This window comes from Terrapene carolina, unplaced genomic scaffold, assembly GCF_002925995.2.
Source record: "Terrapene carolina triunguis isolate 2854851 unplaced genomic scaffold, T_m_triunguis-2.0 Scaffold148, whole genome shotgun sequence".
NCBI classification, from domain to species: Eukaryota; Metazoa; Chordata; order Testudines; family Emydidae; genus Terrapene; species Terrapene triunguis.
Window position 1 is genome coordinate 8,001,931 of NW_020664499.1, and position 15,511 is coordinate 8,017,441.

Sequence of the window (15,511 nt, forward strand, 5' to 3'; positions counted from 1 at the left end):
AGCATTGAGCGCTGCCCCCCAGCTGCCCCCACCCCCCAGCGCTGCCCCTTATCCCACAGTGTGACACGGCCCAGCCCCTCCCCCAGCACTGAGCCCCGCCCCCGCGTCGGATTCGGTAGGGGGGCTCCTGGTACTACGCGGATCCGTGACGACAAGTATTTTGTTCTCGCTGCCTTACCGTACCTGAGCCCTTCTGTTCGGTGGTTGGCTGGTAGGAGGTGGAAGCGAGCGGCGTTAGCTGCGCATGCGTGGGAGCGACGTGTCCGGTGGCTCGTGAGGGGCGGCGCTGAGTAGGTACGGGGGGCGGGAGGCAGAGAGACCCCCTCACGCCACATGCCTGGCCTGGGGAGCGTGCTGTCCCCGCGGCTCGCCACGGGCCCGGGCTGCTGCTGGGGAGGCGGCAGAGCCCCCCACCGCATGCCTGGCCGGGCAGCCGCTACTCCGGGGCGGGGCCGGGGGCTCCTCGCTGCGGCCCGGAGCGTTCCCGGCGGGCCTCTGGCGAGCCCCTGGCTGGGCCTGCTGGGACACGGCTCCGGAGGAGCGAGGGGCCTGCTGCGCTGGGGAAGGGCCGCTCGGCAGCAGCCTGCTCCTGGGCTGGTGTTGAAAGCGGCAGGACCGTTTCTTTCCGCTTCAGAAAGCGAGCCCGAGGCGGAGCGGGCCGGTGTCAGGCGGGCGCTATAACGTGCTGCTGCCTCACCCGTTAGTGCTGAGGGCACGTAACGCTGCGCTGAGACCCCCGCGGCTGGCTGGGGCTGGACCCCGGGCCCAAGGACCCTGCGAGCGGGGAGCCTCCGAGCATGGACACAGCAATAAAACAGCTGCTTAGCTTGAGGTCCACGAGCCGGAGTCAGCTGGCACGGGCCAGCCGCGGGTGTCTAATCTCAGTGTAGACATGTCCTAAGAGCCCACGTAGAACAGACCCAAACAGTAGGTAAAGCAGCTCTTCCTTACAGGGCCTGGTGCATGTTTTCAGGAGAGGCTGGGTGATGTGAGGTAAATGGATGAATGTTCACGTTGCATTGCAGGATGTACAAGAGCAGTACTTGATGTTCTCCAGAGTTTTAGTAGGTCGTGTGGAGAAACTCCCAGACTCTGATTTGCAGCAGGTGGGGTGACTAAAGCAGCCATCCAGACTCCTGGCTGCTGAGGTCTGTGTTTAGGAAGTGCATCTGAGTTTATTCTCGCTGGGGCATTTTTAATCATGATGAAGAGTATGGTGGTGTGTGCTGTGTGAAAAAGTGTGAGCATATTAATCAAGCTGAAGCTGAAATGTCCTAGGGGACATGTTCTGGTATGGCTGTCTATTGGTGCTTGCTGAGACAGGCAATCATTACACCAGTTTCTTGATAGCCTCATTTGTCAGCTGTGGGTTTCTTAGGCTGACTCTTGTGAACACAGACACATTCTATCCTAAGCTGCTGTGGTTTTGGGCTCTCTTCCCCTGTGAATAATTTCACTGCTGCCTACAGTTCTGAGCAGCCACAGGGAGACTTACCCAGAAACTTGATAACTTTATTCTGCGGCTGCTTAGCAAAATTCTGAGCAGCAGCTGCAGAAGTCCTAATGCTGTCTTGTCTGCAGATACAGGAAGACAAGACTGTGCATTAGTTACACCTGAGTCTTTGCAATCTCAGCCAGTAGAAATGTCACTCTTTCAAACAAAGGAAAAGCATAGGTTCTGCAAAAATAGAGGACTAGCTTCTCCCCTTCCCACCCTAAACACTCAGAAGTGGGAAGCTTTTGGTTCTCTGCCATTCCTCTAGCGGCCCTTTGGTCTCTACCACTCTTCTGATTTGCACCAAGCTAGTCATCACAGCTAGTCAGATTTGCACCAAGCTAGTCAGTCAGGAAAGGACTAGCTTGTCCCAGATTGTTCTAGGACAGGGATCTCAAACTCAAATCACCATGAGGGCCACAGGAGGACTAGTACATTGGCCTGAGGGCCGCATCACTGAAACCTTTTCATACAATGATACAAAAGTATAGTCAAAAATGAAAAAAATGAAGAGTAATATAGTATACTATTAGAAGTCAGTGTATTAACTTTTTAAAAACTGTAATGCGAAGAGGGGTTTTAATAAAATATAAACACCTATAACTATTCCTTATGTGGTCAGTAACACTGATGATGATCTACACCAGAGGTGGGCAAACTACCAGCCACATTAACCCCCTGGGACTCTCCTGCCTGGCCCCTGAGATCCTGGCCTGGGAGGCTAGCCCCCGGCCCCTCCCCTGCTGTTCCCCCTCCCCCACAGCCTCAGCTCACTGCAGCGCTGGTGCAACACTCTGGGCGGTGGGGCTGCGAGCTCCTGGGGCAGCGCAGCTGCAGAGCTGCAGCCTGACCTGGTGCTCTGTGCTGCGTGGTGGTGTGGCTGCCTGTCCTGGTGCTCTGGGCGGCGCAGCTGTAGTGCTGCCAGCCCCCTGTGCTCCAGGCAACGCGGTAAGGGAGCAGGGTAGTTAGGGGTGGTGGTTGGGGGCGGAGGTGTGGATAGGGAGTGGGGCAGTCAGAGGGCGGGGAACATGGGATCAGGGGTCCCGGAGGGGCAGTCAGGATGGGGCAGTGGGGGGCAGGCAGGGAGAAGGGGTGGTTGGATGGGGCAGAGGTCCCGGGGGGGACAGTCAGGAATGAGAGGAAGGGTTGGATGGGGCAGTCAGGGGCAGGGTTTCCAGGTGCAGTCAGGGAGAAGGGGTGGCTGGATGGGGCAGAGGTCCCGGGGGGGCAGTCAGGAATGAGAGGAGGGGTTGGATGGGGCGGCGGGGGACGGTTGGGGGCGGGAGGGCGAGAAGCGGGAGGGGGCTGGGCCACACCTGACTGTTTGGGGAGGCACAGCTCTCCATACAATTTTGGAAACCCGATGTGGCCCCCCTCAGGCAAAAAAGTTTTCCTGCCCCGATCTACACTAAGAGTCTATCAACATAGATGTAATGGCAGGAACTTTTTAAAGTAACTATTCATACAAAATACGTTGCCACTTTTAACAAACATTCTTCCCCAGTAGACTAAGCAAGACATCAAAGAGCTGAGGCTGTACTTTCTGATCAAAGTCCTGCTCCCTACCCCAAGTAAACAAGGCTGTATCTCAGCCACTTTTGTGCCTGTTTGAGGGAAGGGCAGATTGTGTCTAGAATATTTTTTTACGATGGGAAAAAGTCTTAACAGTCCCATAACTTAGGAGCTCAAGGGAGTTTTCTCTAAGTATTAAAATCCTGTTTTGGGTAGAGATGACACATGACAAATTTCACTCCCAAATGTGGAAGTTTGGGATAGCCTAGTGTGTGAGTTCTCACCTTTTGTGCATACCCCAGTTTGTCAGTAGTTGGGTTAAGGCAGGAACTCCCTTTGCAAGATGCTTTTCCATAAGTAGCCATTCCAAGGGTTCTTGCATCTTCCTCTGAAATACCTGAACTGGCTTCTCTTGGAGATAAGATACCAGACTACAAGTCATACTCCTGGGGGAATTCTGCACCAAAAAATTAAAGATTCTGCACAAAATATTTTAAAACTGCAAAATTCTGCAAATTTTATTTGTCAAAATAACACTATATAATCACACCAGTTCCAATTATTTTGGTAATTTATTTCAAAATACCTGTCAGCAAGTATGTCTGCAACTCTCTACTCCTGGGGGAATTTTTTGTCGGTATTGTTAAAGAAACCCTTATGACGGGTGGGCAAACTATGGCCCTTGGGCCACATCCGGCCCATCAGACCATTTAATCTGGCCCTCACCTCCCACCGGGGAGCGGGGTTGGGGGCTTGCCTCGCTCCATGTAGCTTCCAGGAAGCAGTCAGCATGATCCCCCTCCGGCTCCTATGTAGTACGTGGAGGCGTGGCCAGGCGGCTCTGCACGCTGCCCCATCTTCAGATGCTGCCCCTGCAGCTCCTATTTGCCATGGTTCCCGACCAGTGGGAGCTGCAGGGGCAGTGCCTGCGGATGGAACAGCGCGCAGATCCGCCTGGCTGCGCCATGGAGCCAGAAGGGGGACATGGTTCCGGGAGCTGCTTGCTGTAGGCACCACCTGGAGCCTGCACCCCTGAGCCCGCCCTGCACCCCAGTCCCCTGCCACAGCCCTGATCCCCCTCCTGCCCTCTGAACACATTGGTCTAACCCGGAGCACCCTCCTGCACCCCAAGCCCCTCATCCCTGGCCCCATCCTGGAGCCTTCACACCCCTCAGAGCCCAGCTGTGGGGCCTTCCCCAGCCCAGACACACTCATCTCCTACCCAGGGATCCAGAGGAGAAACAGCCTGATACTGGGTCCTGGGCTTGCACAGAGTTTCCTGTGTGCCACCACCTCCTTTCTTCAGGGCATGCTGGGAACTGCAGCTGCTGGGAACCCTCCAGTCCACTCCACCTTCCCCCAGCCTTGTCTTCTATTTGTAAGCTGGGCTCTGCCGGGTCCAGCGGCCCCTGATGGCAGCCAACATCTCTGCAGCCCGTTTCTGTGGGGAAAAAAAGAAATTCTACACACACATTAATTTCTGCAAAATTCTGCCTTGCGCAGTGGTGCAGAATTCCCCCAGGAGTAAAGTCAGATCCAGTATGAAAATTGCTATGTTCCTAAAAAAAAATGTGCAATCTTAAATTTGCTGGGTGAAGAAGGAGGGGGGGGGGGAGTGTTAACCCTTTTTTAGCTGTTTAGAAGTGTTTAATTGCAAATTTTGGGTCTTTGCTATCCATTTTTATCTGGAGAGCCAGTAGGGTTGTGGTACTGTGTGAAGGAAGCAATTCCTGAGTCAACCGAGAGGAAAGGGTTTTTAGTCAGTTTATCTAAAATTGTAATTAAACTCACATTTAACTGAAATGTCTGACAAACAGTTGAGAAGGAAGATATCTGAAGATCTGCCTTTTCTGCTTAGGGCGGAGAACTCTTTTTCCAGTTCTTTGTTTGGCTCTTTAAGGAGACACCTTCATCAAAAGCAGAAAGTGAAACCTTGTGATTTCTAAAGGTAAAACAAGCACTACATCTGCCTTTTGAGGGGAGAGAAGAAAATATATGTACAGTATAAAGAAGCAAAAAAGGCATAAATTAGGTGACTTACATTTTTTGCAGATCACCTTAAATTATAGGTTTGACTGAGTGTCTGCAGTAGCAAAATAAGAACAGCTTGCTGAGGACAGCTGTACACTCTTTCTACATTCAAAGGCTTTTACTTAGCTGTTTACAGGTTTCAGAAGTTGCAGTAAAATTAATGGCCAAGTTCATTTAATGAGGAGGCCAAGATACTTGACAAACCAATTAAGTACTGAACCCTTGATTCTTCTGTCACTTTGCCACTGTAACTTCCAGTTCCCTGGAGAATTAAAAGGGGTGCTGCGAGGCGCACAAACAGATTTTTATTTAATTTCCTTGTTTGTTACTAATACCATCTTATCTGACAGAATTTGAAAATCATATTCACTGCACATGACTGCTTAGACAATAAAAATGGGCAAGTCGGTTTCTAATCTGTGCCCACACTGCATTTGGCCATGAATCTGCAATGTTCAGGCTACAAATGCTGCAGAACGTGTTGTGTTCCTTTAAAAAAGCTTTTGTGAGAATAGAAGAGGGGAAAGGTTTCCATGGAAACATTTCTGTTGATGGGAGGCCCTTTTTAAACTAGATTTATTTTCAGAACCTAAACCTAAGTTGATTTTTGCAGTGTCATTCTAGGCCCATCTACGCCACAAGTTCAGCTGTATCACGTGGAACCACTTAACATACTGTTGTGTCCCCAGTCATGGTTAGAGTATGACTTTGGTGTTGAAACAGGACCTTAAAAGGATACAGTCACCAGTGGTTCCTGTGGCTGAGGTGTTCCTTTAGGTAGCCAGGTGTTTCTGTGGAGGAGTTTTGAAGGCAGGACTCATTGATGTGACTCCTTATTTAAACTGAGCCAGTGCAGGAGCCAGGCTCCAGAGTGATGTCCTTCTGAGTGTTTGTGTTGCTAAGAAGGTGAGCTGCTGCAGTTTGAACCAGCTGGAGCCTTATGTCGGTGAATTCATTTCTAAATACATTGCTGCGGTAATCTAGTTGAAAGGTCACAAATGCTCAGGTCACTTGTGGCTGGGCCTGAGTCTGACAAGCTGAGACAAGCGTAGATGGAAGAGGATCTTTCCGCAGCCAGAGATTTATGATGGGTCCAGGATTGTGTCTATAGACTTAACTATCTGAGGAGAGGTAATATGCTGGTAGCAAGTTCTTTGAAGCATTTTACTCCACCAGTATTGCATCCATCCAAGCCAGGTGTAGTTTCATCATCTTCTCTTCATCCGGCACTATGTTTCCTTCAGTATTTGGATAGCTGGGTATTATCCATGTATTTGCTGAGTCCATGAGGCCCTATGATTTTACCTACTGGCTCCGTGCAACCCATCTATCAATAGTATGGATCCCTATGGTACTCCATAAGAGTGGGCTCTGGAGATGAAAGACAGTTTCCCATCATGACTCTTGTGGTTTGGTCTAAAAGGAAGGTTTGGAATGGTTTTTTTTGGTGTGCTGTTGCACGCCTCTGCTGTGTCTCTGAGACAGGACAGCTGCATTCTATGACTGACAGTATACAAGCATGTCCACAGCATCAGCTCTGTCATGCCTTGGCCTGAAGCTTTATTGGGAGAGATCCAGGATATTGGCAGTGGAGTGGGAGGCAGCTCTTTACTCAGAAATGGGAGGTTGGACACTGAGCATTGGGTAATGAGATTGGTTGTGTGGAATAATAGTTTCTTAAGTACTGGTTGCTTTTGGAATCCTTTCTGCGGGACGGTAGAATTTGCTCCCCAGAAAAGATTTGGTTGTCATATGATTTCCTGCAGAGCTTCTGGGACTTCCTTTTGGGCCAGTTTGAGAGGAAGGATATTGTGTTATTGGGCCTGTGTTTTGTGACTGTTTCCTGATACTAATTACTCAAAACTTTAATGTGGATTGAGCACATAGTTAGGGGTCCTATCTACACAACAAAATGCAGCCATGCTTTAGCCATGTTGTCATTCTTTGATGTGCCTGCCTGTATTTCTAGCACAAATGGGAAGCCACTTTTGTCCTTTTTTTTTTGTGTGTGTGTGTGCAGCTATTTATGCCACTGAAACTCAAGAACCTTGCTCACTTAAATATACTCCAGGGACTATATTAAGCTTTTAATAGATTTTTAATACCAGAAGCGATTCATGATAATCTAGTCTGACTTTCTGAATAATGCAATTCATGGAGCCTAGTGACTCCTGTATCTTAGGCCTTGTCTACACTGGCAAGTTTCTGCACAGCAAAGCAGCTTTCTGCGGTGTAATTCCTGAGGTATACACACTGCCAAGCCACTTAGTGTGCAGAAACTGCGCAGTTGCGGTGCTGTAAAAAAACCACTCCGATGAGAGGCGTACAGCTTTCTGCGCCGGGGCTACAGAGCTGCGGTGCCAGTGTAGACACCCTGGTTGATTACAGCACTGCAATTGGCCTCCAGGAGGTGTCCCACAATGCCTGTTCTTGCCTTTCTGGTCATCAGTTTGAACTCTACTGCCCTGCCTTCAGGTGACCAGCTGTGAGCCCCACCCCTTGAATTCCTTGGAATTTTGAAAGTCCCCTTCCTGTTTGCTTGGTGACGCATGCAGTAGTCTCTTGGAGCAATGCCGAGCTTCTGGACCTCATCAGCATTTGGGGAGAGGAGGCTGTCCAGTCCCAGCTGTGCTCCAACTGTAGGAATTATATCGCCTACAGGCAGATTTCACGATGCGTGACAGAAAGGGGCCATGACCGGGACACACTGCAGTGCAGAGTCAAAATGAAGGAGCTGTGGAACCCCTACCACAAGGCGCATGAGGCAAACCGCTGCTCTGGTGCGGCGCTCATGAGCTGCCAATTCTACAAAGAGCTGGACGCAATACTCGGTGGCGACCCCACCTCCACTGCGAAGGCCACAATGGATACTTTGGTGGCTCACGTGGCAGTCGAGAGTGGACCAAGCCAGGAGGAGGAAATCTTGGATGAGGATGCGGAGGGGGACCCAGAGGCAGAGCTTGACTCGGAGGTCAGAGCTGCATGCAGCCAGGAGCTCTTTTCTACCCTGGAGGAGGCTAGCCAATCACAGCTGTCGGAGCTTGGCGAAGATCAAACAGGAGAGGAGGCCCCTGGTAAGTGGCTTTGATTTTGGGAATTGCTGAAGTGAGTTGTTGGAGGCAGGAGGGTTGCAGAAAGCAGGCTTGTGTCTGTATAATGCACGTACCACCATATGCCTAGTCTGAGCAGCGGAACAGGGTGTTGATTGACACCCTCACTTCACGGGAATCTGCCTCAGAGATCTCCAGGAAACTCTGATGGAGATACTGGGCAATCTGCTGCCGCAGGTTCTTTGGCAGAGTTGGTTTGTTTCTTGCCCCATTAAGGGTAACTTTCCTGTGCCACTCTGCCATCACTGGGGGGGGAGCGACCAGTGCTGCACACAGGGCGGAAGCCGCAGTCTTGGAGAAGACCCTCCCTTGATTCCCTGCTCATCCTCAGCAGCGAGATATCTTCTATACTGAACACAGCCTGTGGAAAATGTGGGAACAATAATGATTATAAGGCCCCCACTACAGTGCTGGCTCTCCCCAAGAGCCATCAGCCCAGTGTACAGTATGGTCCTGGAACACTGATTTCATGATGCACTCCGCTGCCAAAAAACAAGAATTGACGGAGTGGCAGGACAGCGAGAAGAGGGACCGAAAGGAGAACGCAGCATGCCAGAACAGAGCTACGGAGTGGCTCTTAAATGTTATGGAGTGCCAAGTGGACATACTCCAGGCACTACTAGCACTGGAAACGGAGCAGCTCCGCACCCGCCCTCCCCTGCAGCCACTGTCACAAAACTCTTTCCCATGTGCCCCCAGACACTGCCAACACACTTTGATGAACCTTCTGGCTCTAGTCTGTACCTGCTGCTTTCCACTCCTGCCCCGTCACAGTCCAGCCTTGCGGACTCCCAGTACCCACTGCACTCCCTCTGCGGTTTAGCTCTGCTGAAATCGGTACCCGCTGCACTGTACTCCAAAGGACAAGGTTGCATGTGATACCCAGACATATAGAAATCTTTAACCATCCTGGGACCCCACCTCCTCCTGGGACCCTCCCTTCCCCCATCCCCCACAGTGCTGATGTGTTTTTTTGTTTGTCTCTCTCCTCTGGTGGTTGTTTTTTAAGAAAATAATTGTTTTGGTTTGAAAGCCATCTTTATTCCATTAATTGAAAGCAAACAGAGCCCTGCAAAGCAACAGGCAATTTTTTTAAACCTTCATAGTGCATCATCTGCACCAGTCACAATCACCTCCTAGCATTACAAGCACTGCACTCCTGAGCATAGCAACAAATATTGGTGGCTTTCAGCTTCAGATTGCTGCCTCAAGGCATCCCTGATCCTTATGGCCCCATGCTGCGCCCCTCTAATAGCCCTAGACTCTGGCTGTTCAAATTCAGCCTCCAGGCACTGAGTATCAGCAGTCCAGCCCTGAGTGAAGCTTTCACCCTTCCCTTCACAAATATTATGGAGCGTACAGCACATGGCTGTAAGCATAAGAATTTTATCGGCCAGGTCCAGCCTCCTGTATAGACAATACCAGCAGGCCTTTAAACGGCCAAAAGCACACTCAACAGTCATTCTGCACTTGCTCAGCCTCTTGTTGAACCGCTTCTTGCTGCTGCCAAGGTTCCCCGTGTATGGTTCCATGAGCCACGGCATTAAGGGGTAGACGGGGTCTCCCAGGATCACAATGGGCATTTTGACTTTCCCTACAGTGATCTTCTGGTCCGGGAAGAAAGTCACTGCTTGCAGCTTCCTGAACAGGCCAGTGTTCCGAAAGATGCGTACGTTATGCACCTCAGCCTGTGTTAATGTCTGTGAAACGCCCACGGTGATCCACAAGCACCTGGAGAACCATAGAGAAATACTCCTTCAGATTAATATATTTGGTGGCTAGATGGTCTGCTACCAGAATTGGAATATGCTTGCCATCTATTGCTCCTCTGCAGTTAGGGAAACCCATTTGTGCAAAGCCATCCACAATGTCATGCACGTTGCCCAGAGTTACGGTCTGTCGGAGCAGGATGAGATTAATGGCCCTGCACACTTCTGTCCAACAGTCGACTTTCCCTCTCCGAACTGGTTAGCGACCGATTGGTAGCAGTCTGGAGTAGCCAGCTTCCACAGTGCAATTGTCATGTGCTTCTCCAACGACAGGGAGCTCTCATTCTCATGTCCTTGCGCCACAGGGTTGGGGCGAGCTCATCTCACAGTCCCATGAGTGTGGCTTTCATCTTGCGAAAGTTCTGCAGCCACTGCTCGTCATCCCAGATGTGCATGATGATATGATCCCGAGCTCAAAAGCAGCATTCCACTGTGGTCAGCACCTCCATGAATGCCACAAGCAATCTCGTGTCGTAGCTACTATGCGTGGCGAGATCAATGTCGAACTCTTCTTGCCTTTATAGTTTAAGGAATAACTCCACTGCCACTCGTGACGTGTTAATGAGAGCGAGCAGCGTATTAGTCAACAGTGCGGGATCCATTCCTGCAACCCGAAGGGGCAGAGTGTGCAGTACACAAACCGTTGAAAGATGGTGCCAAATACGGACGGAAGCACAGGGATTGCTGGGATGCAAAGCAGTGTATCACCGGGCATTGGGACAGGACCAGGATACCCCGCGACCCCCTCCACCTTCCCACAACTCTTAGCGGCAGAAGAGGAAGAGATGCTCTGTGGGATAGCTGCCCAGAGTGCACCATTCTGAATACTGCTGCAAGTGCCGCAAGTGTGAACACGCTATTACGCACACAACAATGGTTTTCTTTCAGCACTCTCTGAGCGGCGATGTAGCTCCGGTAGCGTAGACATACCCTAAGACAACAACTTGTATTTGAACTATAACATATCTTCTAGAAATACTCCCAGCCTTGATTAATATTCGTCAAGCAATGGAGAACCCAGCACACTCCTTGGTAACATTTTTCATTTGTTAATTACACGAATTGTTAAACATTTGTGCCTTTTTTCCAGGTTTTCTGACCTAAACTTAGTCATTGGCTCTTGTTTTTCCCTTGTGTGCTAGTTTAAATAGCCCTCCACTATCAGCTGCCTGTATAGGTAAGTATAGACTGTGATTAAACTTCTTTTTGATACGATAAATAGATTGAGCTCCTTTAGTCTCTCACTCTCAGGCAGATATTTCAGACACAAAGCATTCTTGTGGCTCTTCTCTGAAATCTCCAGTTTGCCAGCATCTTTCTTGAAATGTGGCATCAGAACTGTAAAAGTCTCACCAATGCTGCATACAGAAGTAGTATCATCGCCCTACTCCGACTTGCTGTACCCCAATTTATACAGCCACGAATTGCATTTGCTGCCTTAGAGCACTGCACTGGGAGCTCATGCTCAGCTGCTTATTTGCCATGACCACAAGATCCCTTTCAGAATCCTGCCTTCCAGAATAAAGTCTTCATCCTGTACTGTAATCTACAGGCTCAGTTCCTAGATGTATGAAGTGTTGAAATACATATGGTATGATTGTACCAAGTTATCTATATTGCCCTGTATAAGTGCTTTATCCTTGTAATTACCACCTGTCAATTTGTCATTTGCAAAGGTCGTCAGTAATGGTTTCATATGTCCTTCCAGATCATTGATAAAGATATTGAATAATGTTGGGGCAAGAACTGATCCCAGTGGAATGTCAATAGAAACGCTGTTCCTGGACAATGATTCCCCATTAATGATACCTTTTTGCGATCTATTAGTTACCCGCTTTTTAATCCATCTAATCCACTTTTAAGCAGAATGTAATGCAGTTTTAAATCAAATGGTTTCAGAAGACAAAAGTGTATTATGTAGATAGTTATTACTTTCATCAATCAAACTTGTAATGTTGATTAGAATTAATTATATTTCCTTCCTTCAGTTCTTTGATAGTCCTGTATTTCTGGCTAACTGGCTTGTAATTCCTATTTTATCTTAACTACTCTTAAGCCTTGGCGCAGCAGTGGTTTTCTTGCAGGTCTCTGGAACTTCCCCAGTATTCCAAGATTATTAAAATTTAACATTAGTGGTCTGTTACTGTAATGATAGTGAGTGTTGGGCAGGAGAGAAGAAGAGGTTGAAGAATGGCATGGAGACAGGAGAGTTCTGAGCTGGCACTGTCTAGCTCTGCAGTACGTGCACCACGTGTGGTACATGGGTTGTGATCAGCTGGTGTGTGGGTTGATTAAAAAGAGACTTCAGTCTTTATTCTGAGCTCAGTAACGTACAGAATTGCTTAAAGAACATGTGAGAAGCTCCACATGTATATTTAAGATGAGTTAATTTTAAGTTGCTAAGGAAAGCAGAAGGAAATTCAGAGACAAGAACAGAGAATTAATCTACCCTGATCATAATTGACTGCGTGAATTGTGCAGCAGTACTGACAATGTTGCTTTTGAAGTGAGAGCATACAGGGGCACTCCCCTTTAATTTCTGTTCAGGGATGGAGAAAATAATGTCTCCATTGCCCACCCCCTCAAAGAACAAGGGGAAAAACCCCCAAAATCTTGTGACTGGCTAGAGGAGCAGCACTGAAAATACTCCTCCTTCTCCTTTCTAGCTGCTGACCTGAGTGGCTGAAAAGAGGAGGCAGCTGCAGAGCAGCCTTCTGCCATTTGGTGCTGCTGTGTCCTAGGATGCAGATTACAAATATGTGTTGCAGTTGCTCTTGAATTTTAGATGTAGTACATAAGGTCTTAAAACATGGAAACAATTGATTTAGCTGGATGGTGCTAAGAAAGCTCGTGCCTCTGAGTTGAGACACCTTAATACAACTGAGTGGGCAAAGCTCTTGTAGGTGGGTCTGTGGAGTACTGGTGAGCCACATGGTACTAGCTCCTTCTCTTCATTTCCAGCTGACAAACCACATCAAATGAAGTTTAAAATATATACAGTACTCTCCTAATATCGTCCATGTAAGTATAGTATTGTCGTGCAATTATGAGCAGGAATGGAAATGGTCTGTGATCGAGAATGGTAGAGGTGTGTCTGAAATGTTCTCTGTGAAGTTGTGGTCTGCATTATAAAAAGGTTTGGGAGCATCTGCTATTAAGAAAAATCCATAGACGAGAGAGGGATTAGGGAATCCTTTTCATTCACTGACCGCAACATTGGTGGATGACCATGTGTTTTGTTCCCACAGATGACGTTAGTATGACTATGGCCCAGCCTGGGGCGGTAGTGGCAGCTGCTGCGGGAGTCCTAGTTCTTCTCCTCTACTCCTCCATTCATAAAGTTGATGAGGGCCACCTGGCAGTGTATTACAGGTACTATTCCAATGAGTACATCCAAGGTTCTCAACATTCTGGGTTTAATTCTCTCCATTACGGTTCATCCAAGGAAGGTCTTATGTAAGAGATTGCCCTGCTCCATGTTCTGTGCCTGGGCCTCATCTCAGGATGGGCAGGAGGGCTATTATTGCTGACTAAAGAGGTAAAAAAATTGACAACCTAATAATCATGAGATATTAAAAAAATGATTTCTAGTCTGTCTGGATTTTGAACTCCCCTGTCACCCTAGTGTGCGTGAAATAATTACAAGGTTAAAATTCAGCTTTAAATGCATACAGACAGGCTATAGCTCCCCAGCTCCCTCCCCCAGTACCCAGAGCCTTTCACGCAGCCCTATATGCTTGCTTCACAACTCCCACACTACTGTGTGCCTAGTCCCCAAGTCCCTCACGTCCCCCTCTACCTAGAGTCCTTCCTGTATCCCCGTGCAGCTGATCTGACTCCCCACTCCTTCCTGCACCCCTGTATGCCTGCTTTCCAGCTCCCACCAGGCAGACCTTTCCTGAACCTCTGGGTGCCTGATCCTGAACTCCTCACCCTTCCCTGGGCGCCTGTTCCCTGCCCAGCGCTCTGGCTTAGAGCCCTTCCCCGCTGCTCTGTGTGCCTAGTCCCCACCTTCCACTTTAGGAGGCCAGCTCCCAACTATGTCAAAAGGGAGCAGTGGGGGCAAAAAACCTAACTGGCTTCAAGACTGAATTTGATAAGTTTATAGAGGGGTGGTATGATGAGACTGCCTACAATGGCACATAGCCGATCTGTGACTGTTAGCAGCAAATAGCTCCAATGGCTGATGATGGAGCACTAGATGGGGAGGGCTCTCAGTTATTACAGAGAATTCTTTCCCAGGTGTCTGGCTGGTGGGTCTTGCCCACATGCTCAGGGTCTGATTGCCATATTTGGAATTGGGAAGGATTTTCCCCCCAAGTCAGATCGTCAGAGACCCTGATGGATTTTTGCCTTCCTCTGCAGCATAGGGCATGGGTCACTTGTAGGTTTAAACTAGTGTAAATGGTGGATTCTCTTAACTTGAAGTCTTTAAATCATGGTTTGAGGACTTCAGTAACTCAGCCAGAGGTTAGGAGTCTATTGCAGGAGTGAGTGGGTGAGGTTTTGTGGCCTGCGATGTGCAGGAGGTCAGACTAGATGATCATGATGGTCCTGTCTGGCCTTAAAGTTTGAGTCTACACAAGTTGTTTTTTGCCCAAGTTTTTAACTGAGTACGAATGACCGTTGCCCTATTCATGCCAGTTTGCCACAGGTCTTGTCTGCCTTAGGTTTGTAGCTATACTCAATGTGTGTCATGCACTGGGACCGTGACCCGCACTGAACACAGGTGTCCTTAAGGCAGCAACACTGGTGTAAAAAGTCCAGCGTAAGCAAGACCTTAATCTGCTGATACTTAAGAATAGGGAATGAAGGAAACAAGTTACTTCTGTCACAATCTAGCCAATTGCTGAACTTTCCATGGGTACTGGCTGATGATAAACTACCTAGAGCAGAGCTCCCCAGACTGCTCTGTGGACTTCTTGCAGGCAGGCCATTGGCTCCTCCTATTCATAGATTCCAAGGCCGTAAGAGACAGTTATGATCTCCTGTATAACGCAGGCCAGAGAACTTCCCCCCCCAAAATAATTCCTAGAGCAGAGCTTTTGGGGGAGGGGAAATCCAATCTTGATTTAAAAATTATCAGTGATGGAAAATCCACCACGACTCTTGGTAAATTGTTCGAATGGTTAATTACCCTCACTGTTAAATTTTTTTGCCTTTATCGGATCATATTTGACCTTTCTCTGTTAGATTGAGGAGTTCATTATTATTTGTTCTCCGTATAGTTAGACTGTAATCAAGTCATTCCTTAACCTTCTTTTTGTTAAGCTAAATAGATTGTGTTCCTTGAGTCCATCACTATAAAGGCATATTTTCTAATCCTTTAATCATTCTCATGGCTCTTCTTTGAATCAATTTATGAACATCTGTCTTGAATTGGACACAGTATTCCAGCATTGGTCATACCAGTGCCAAATACAGAGGTAAAATAACTGCTCTTCTCCTGCTTGAGAGTCCCCTTTTTATACATCCAAGGGTCACATTAGCCCATTTGACCACACTATTGTACTGGAATCTCATTGTCTTCCTCCCTTCCCCCAAAAAATCTTTTTCAGTCACTGCTTTCCAGGATAGAGTATGGCCGACATTCT

At 48.4% G+C, this 15,511-nt stretch overlaps 1 protein-coding gene across 1 annotated transcript in view; it reads left to right on the forward strand.

Moving 5' to 3' along the window:
* The first annotated feature begins 251 nt into the window (after positions 1-251).
* LOC112106607 (erlin-1) overlaps positions 252-15,511 on the forward strand; it is a 49,909-nt gene continuing 34,649 nt past the window's right edge. The window contains exons 1-2 of the mRNA XM_024199962.3: positions 252-294; positions 13,166-13,289. Coding sequence (XP_024055730.1) covers positions 13,177-13,289 — 113 coding nt within the window. The 5' untranslated portion in view covers positions 252-294; positions 13,166-13,176. The remainder of the gene's footprint in view (positions 295-13,165; positions 13,290-15,511) is intronic.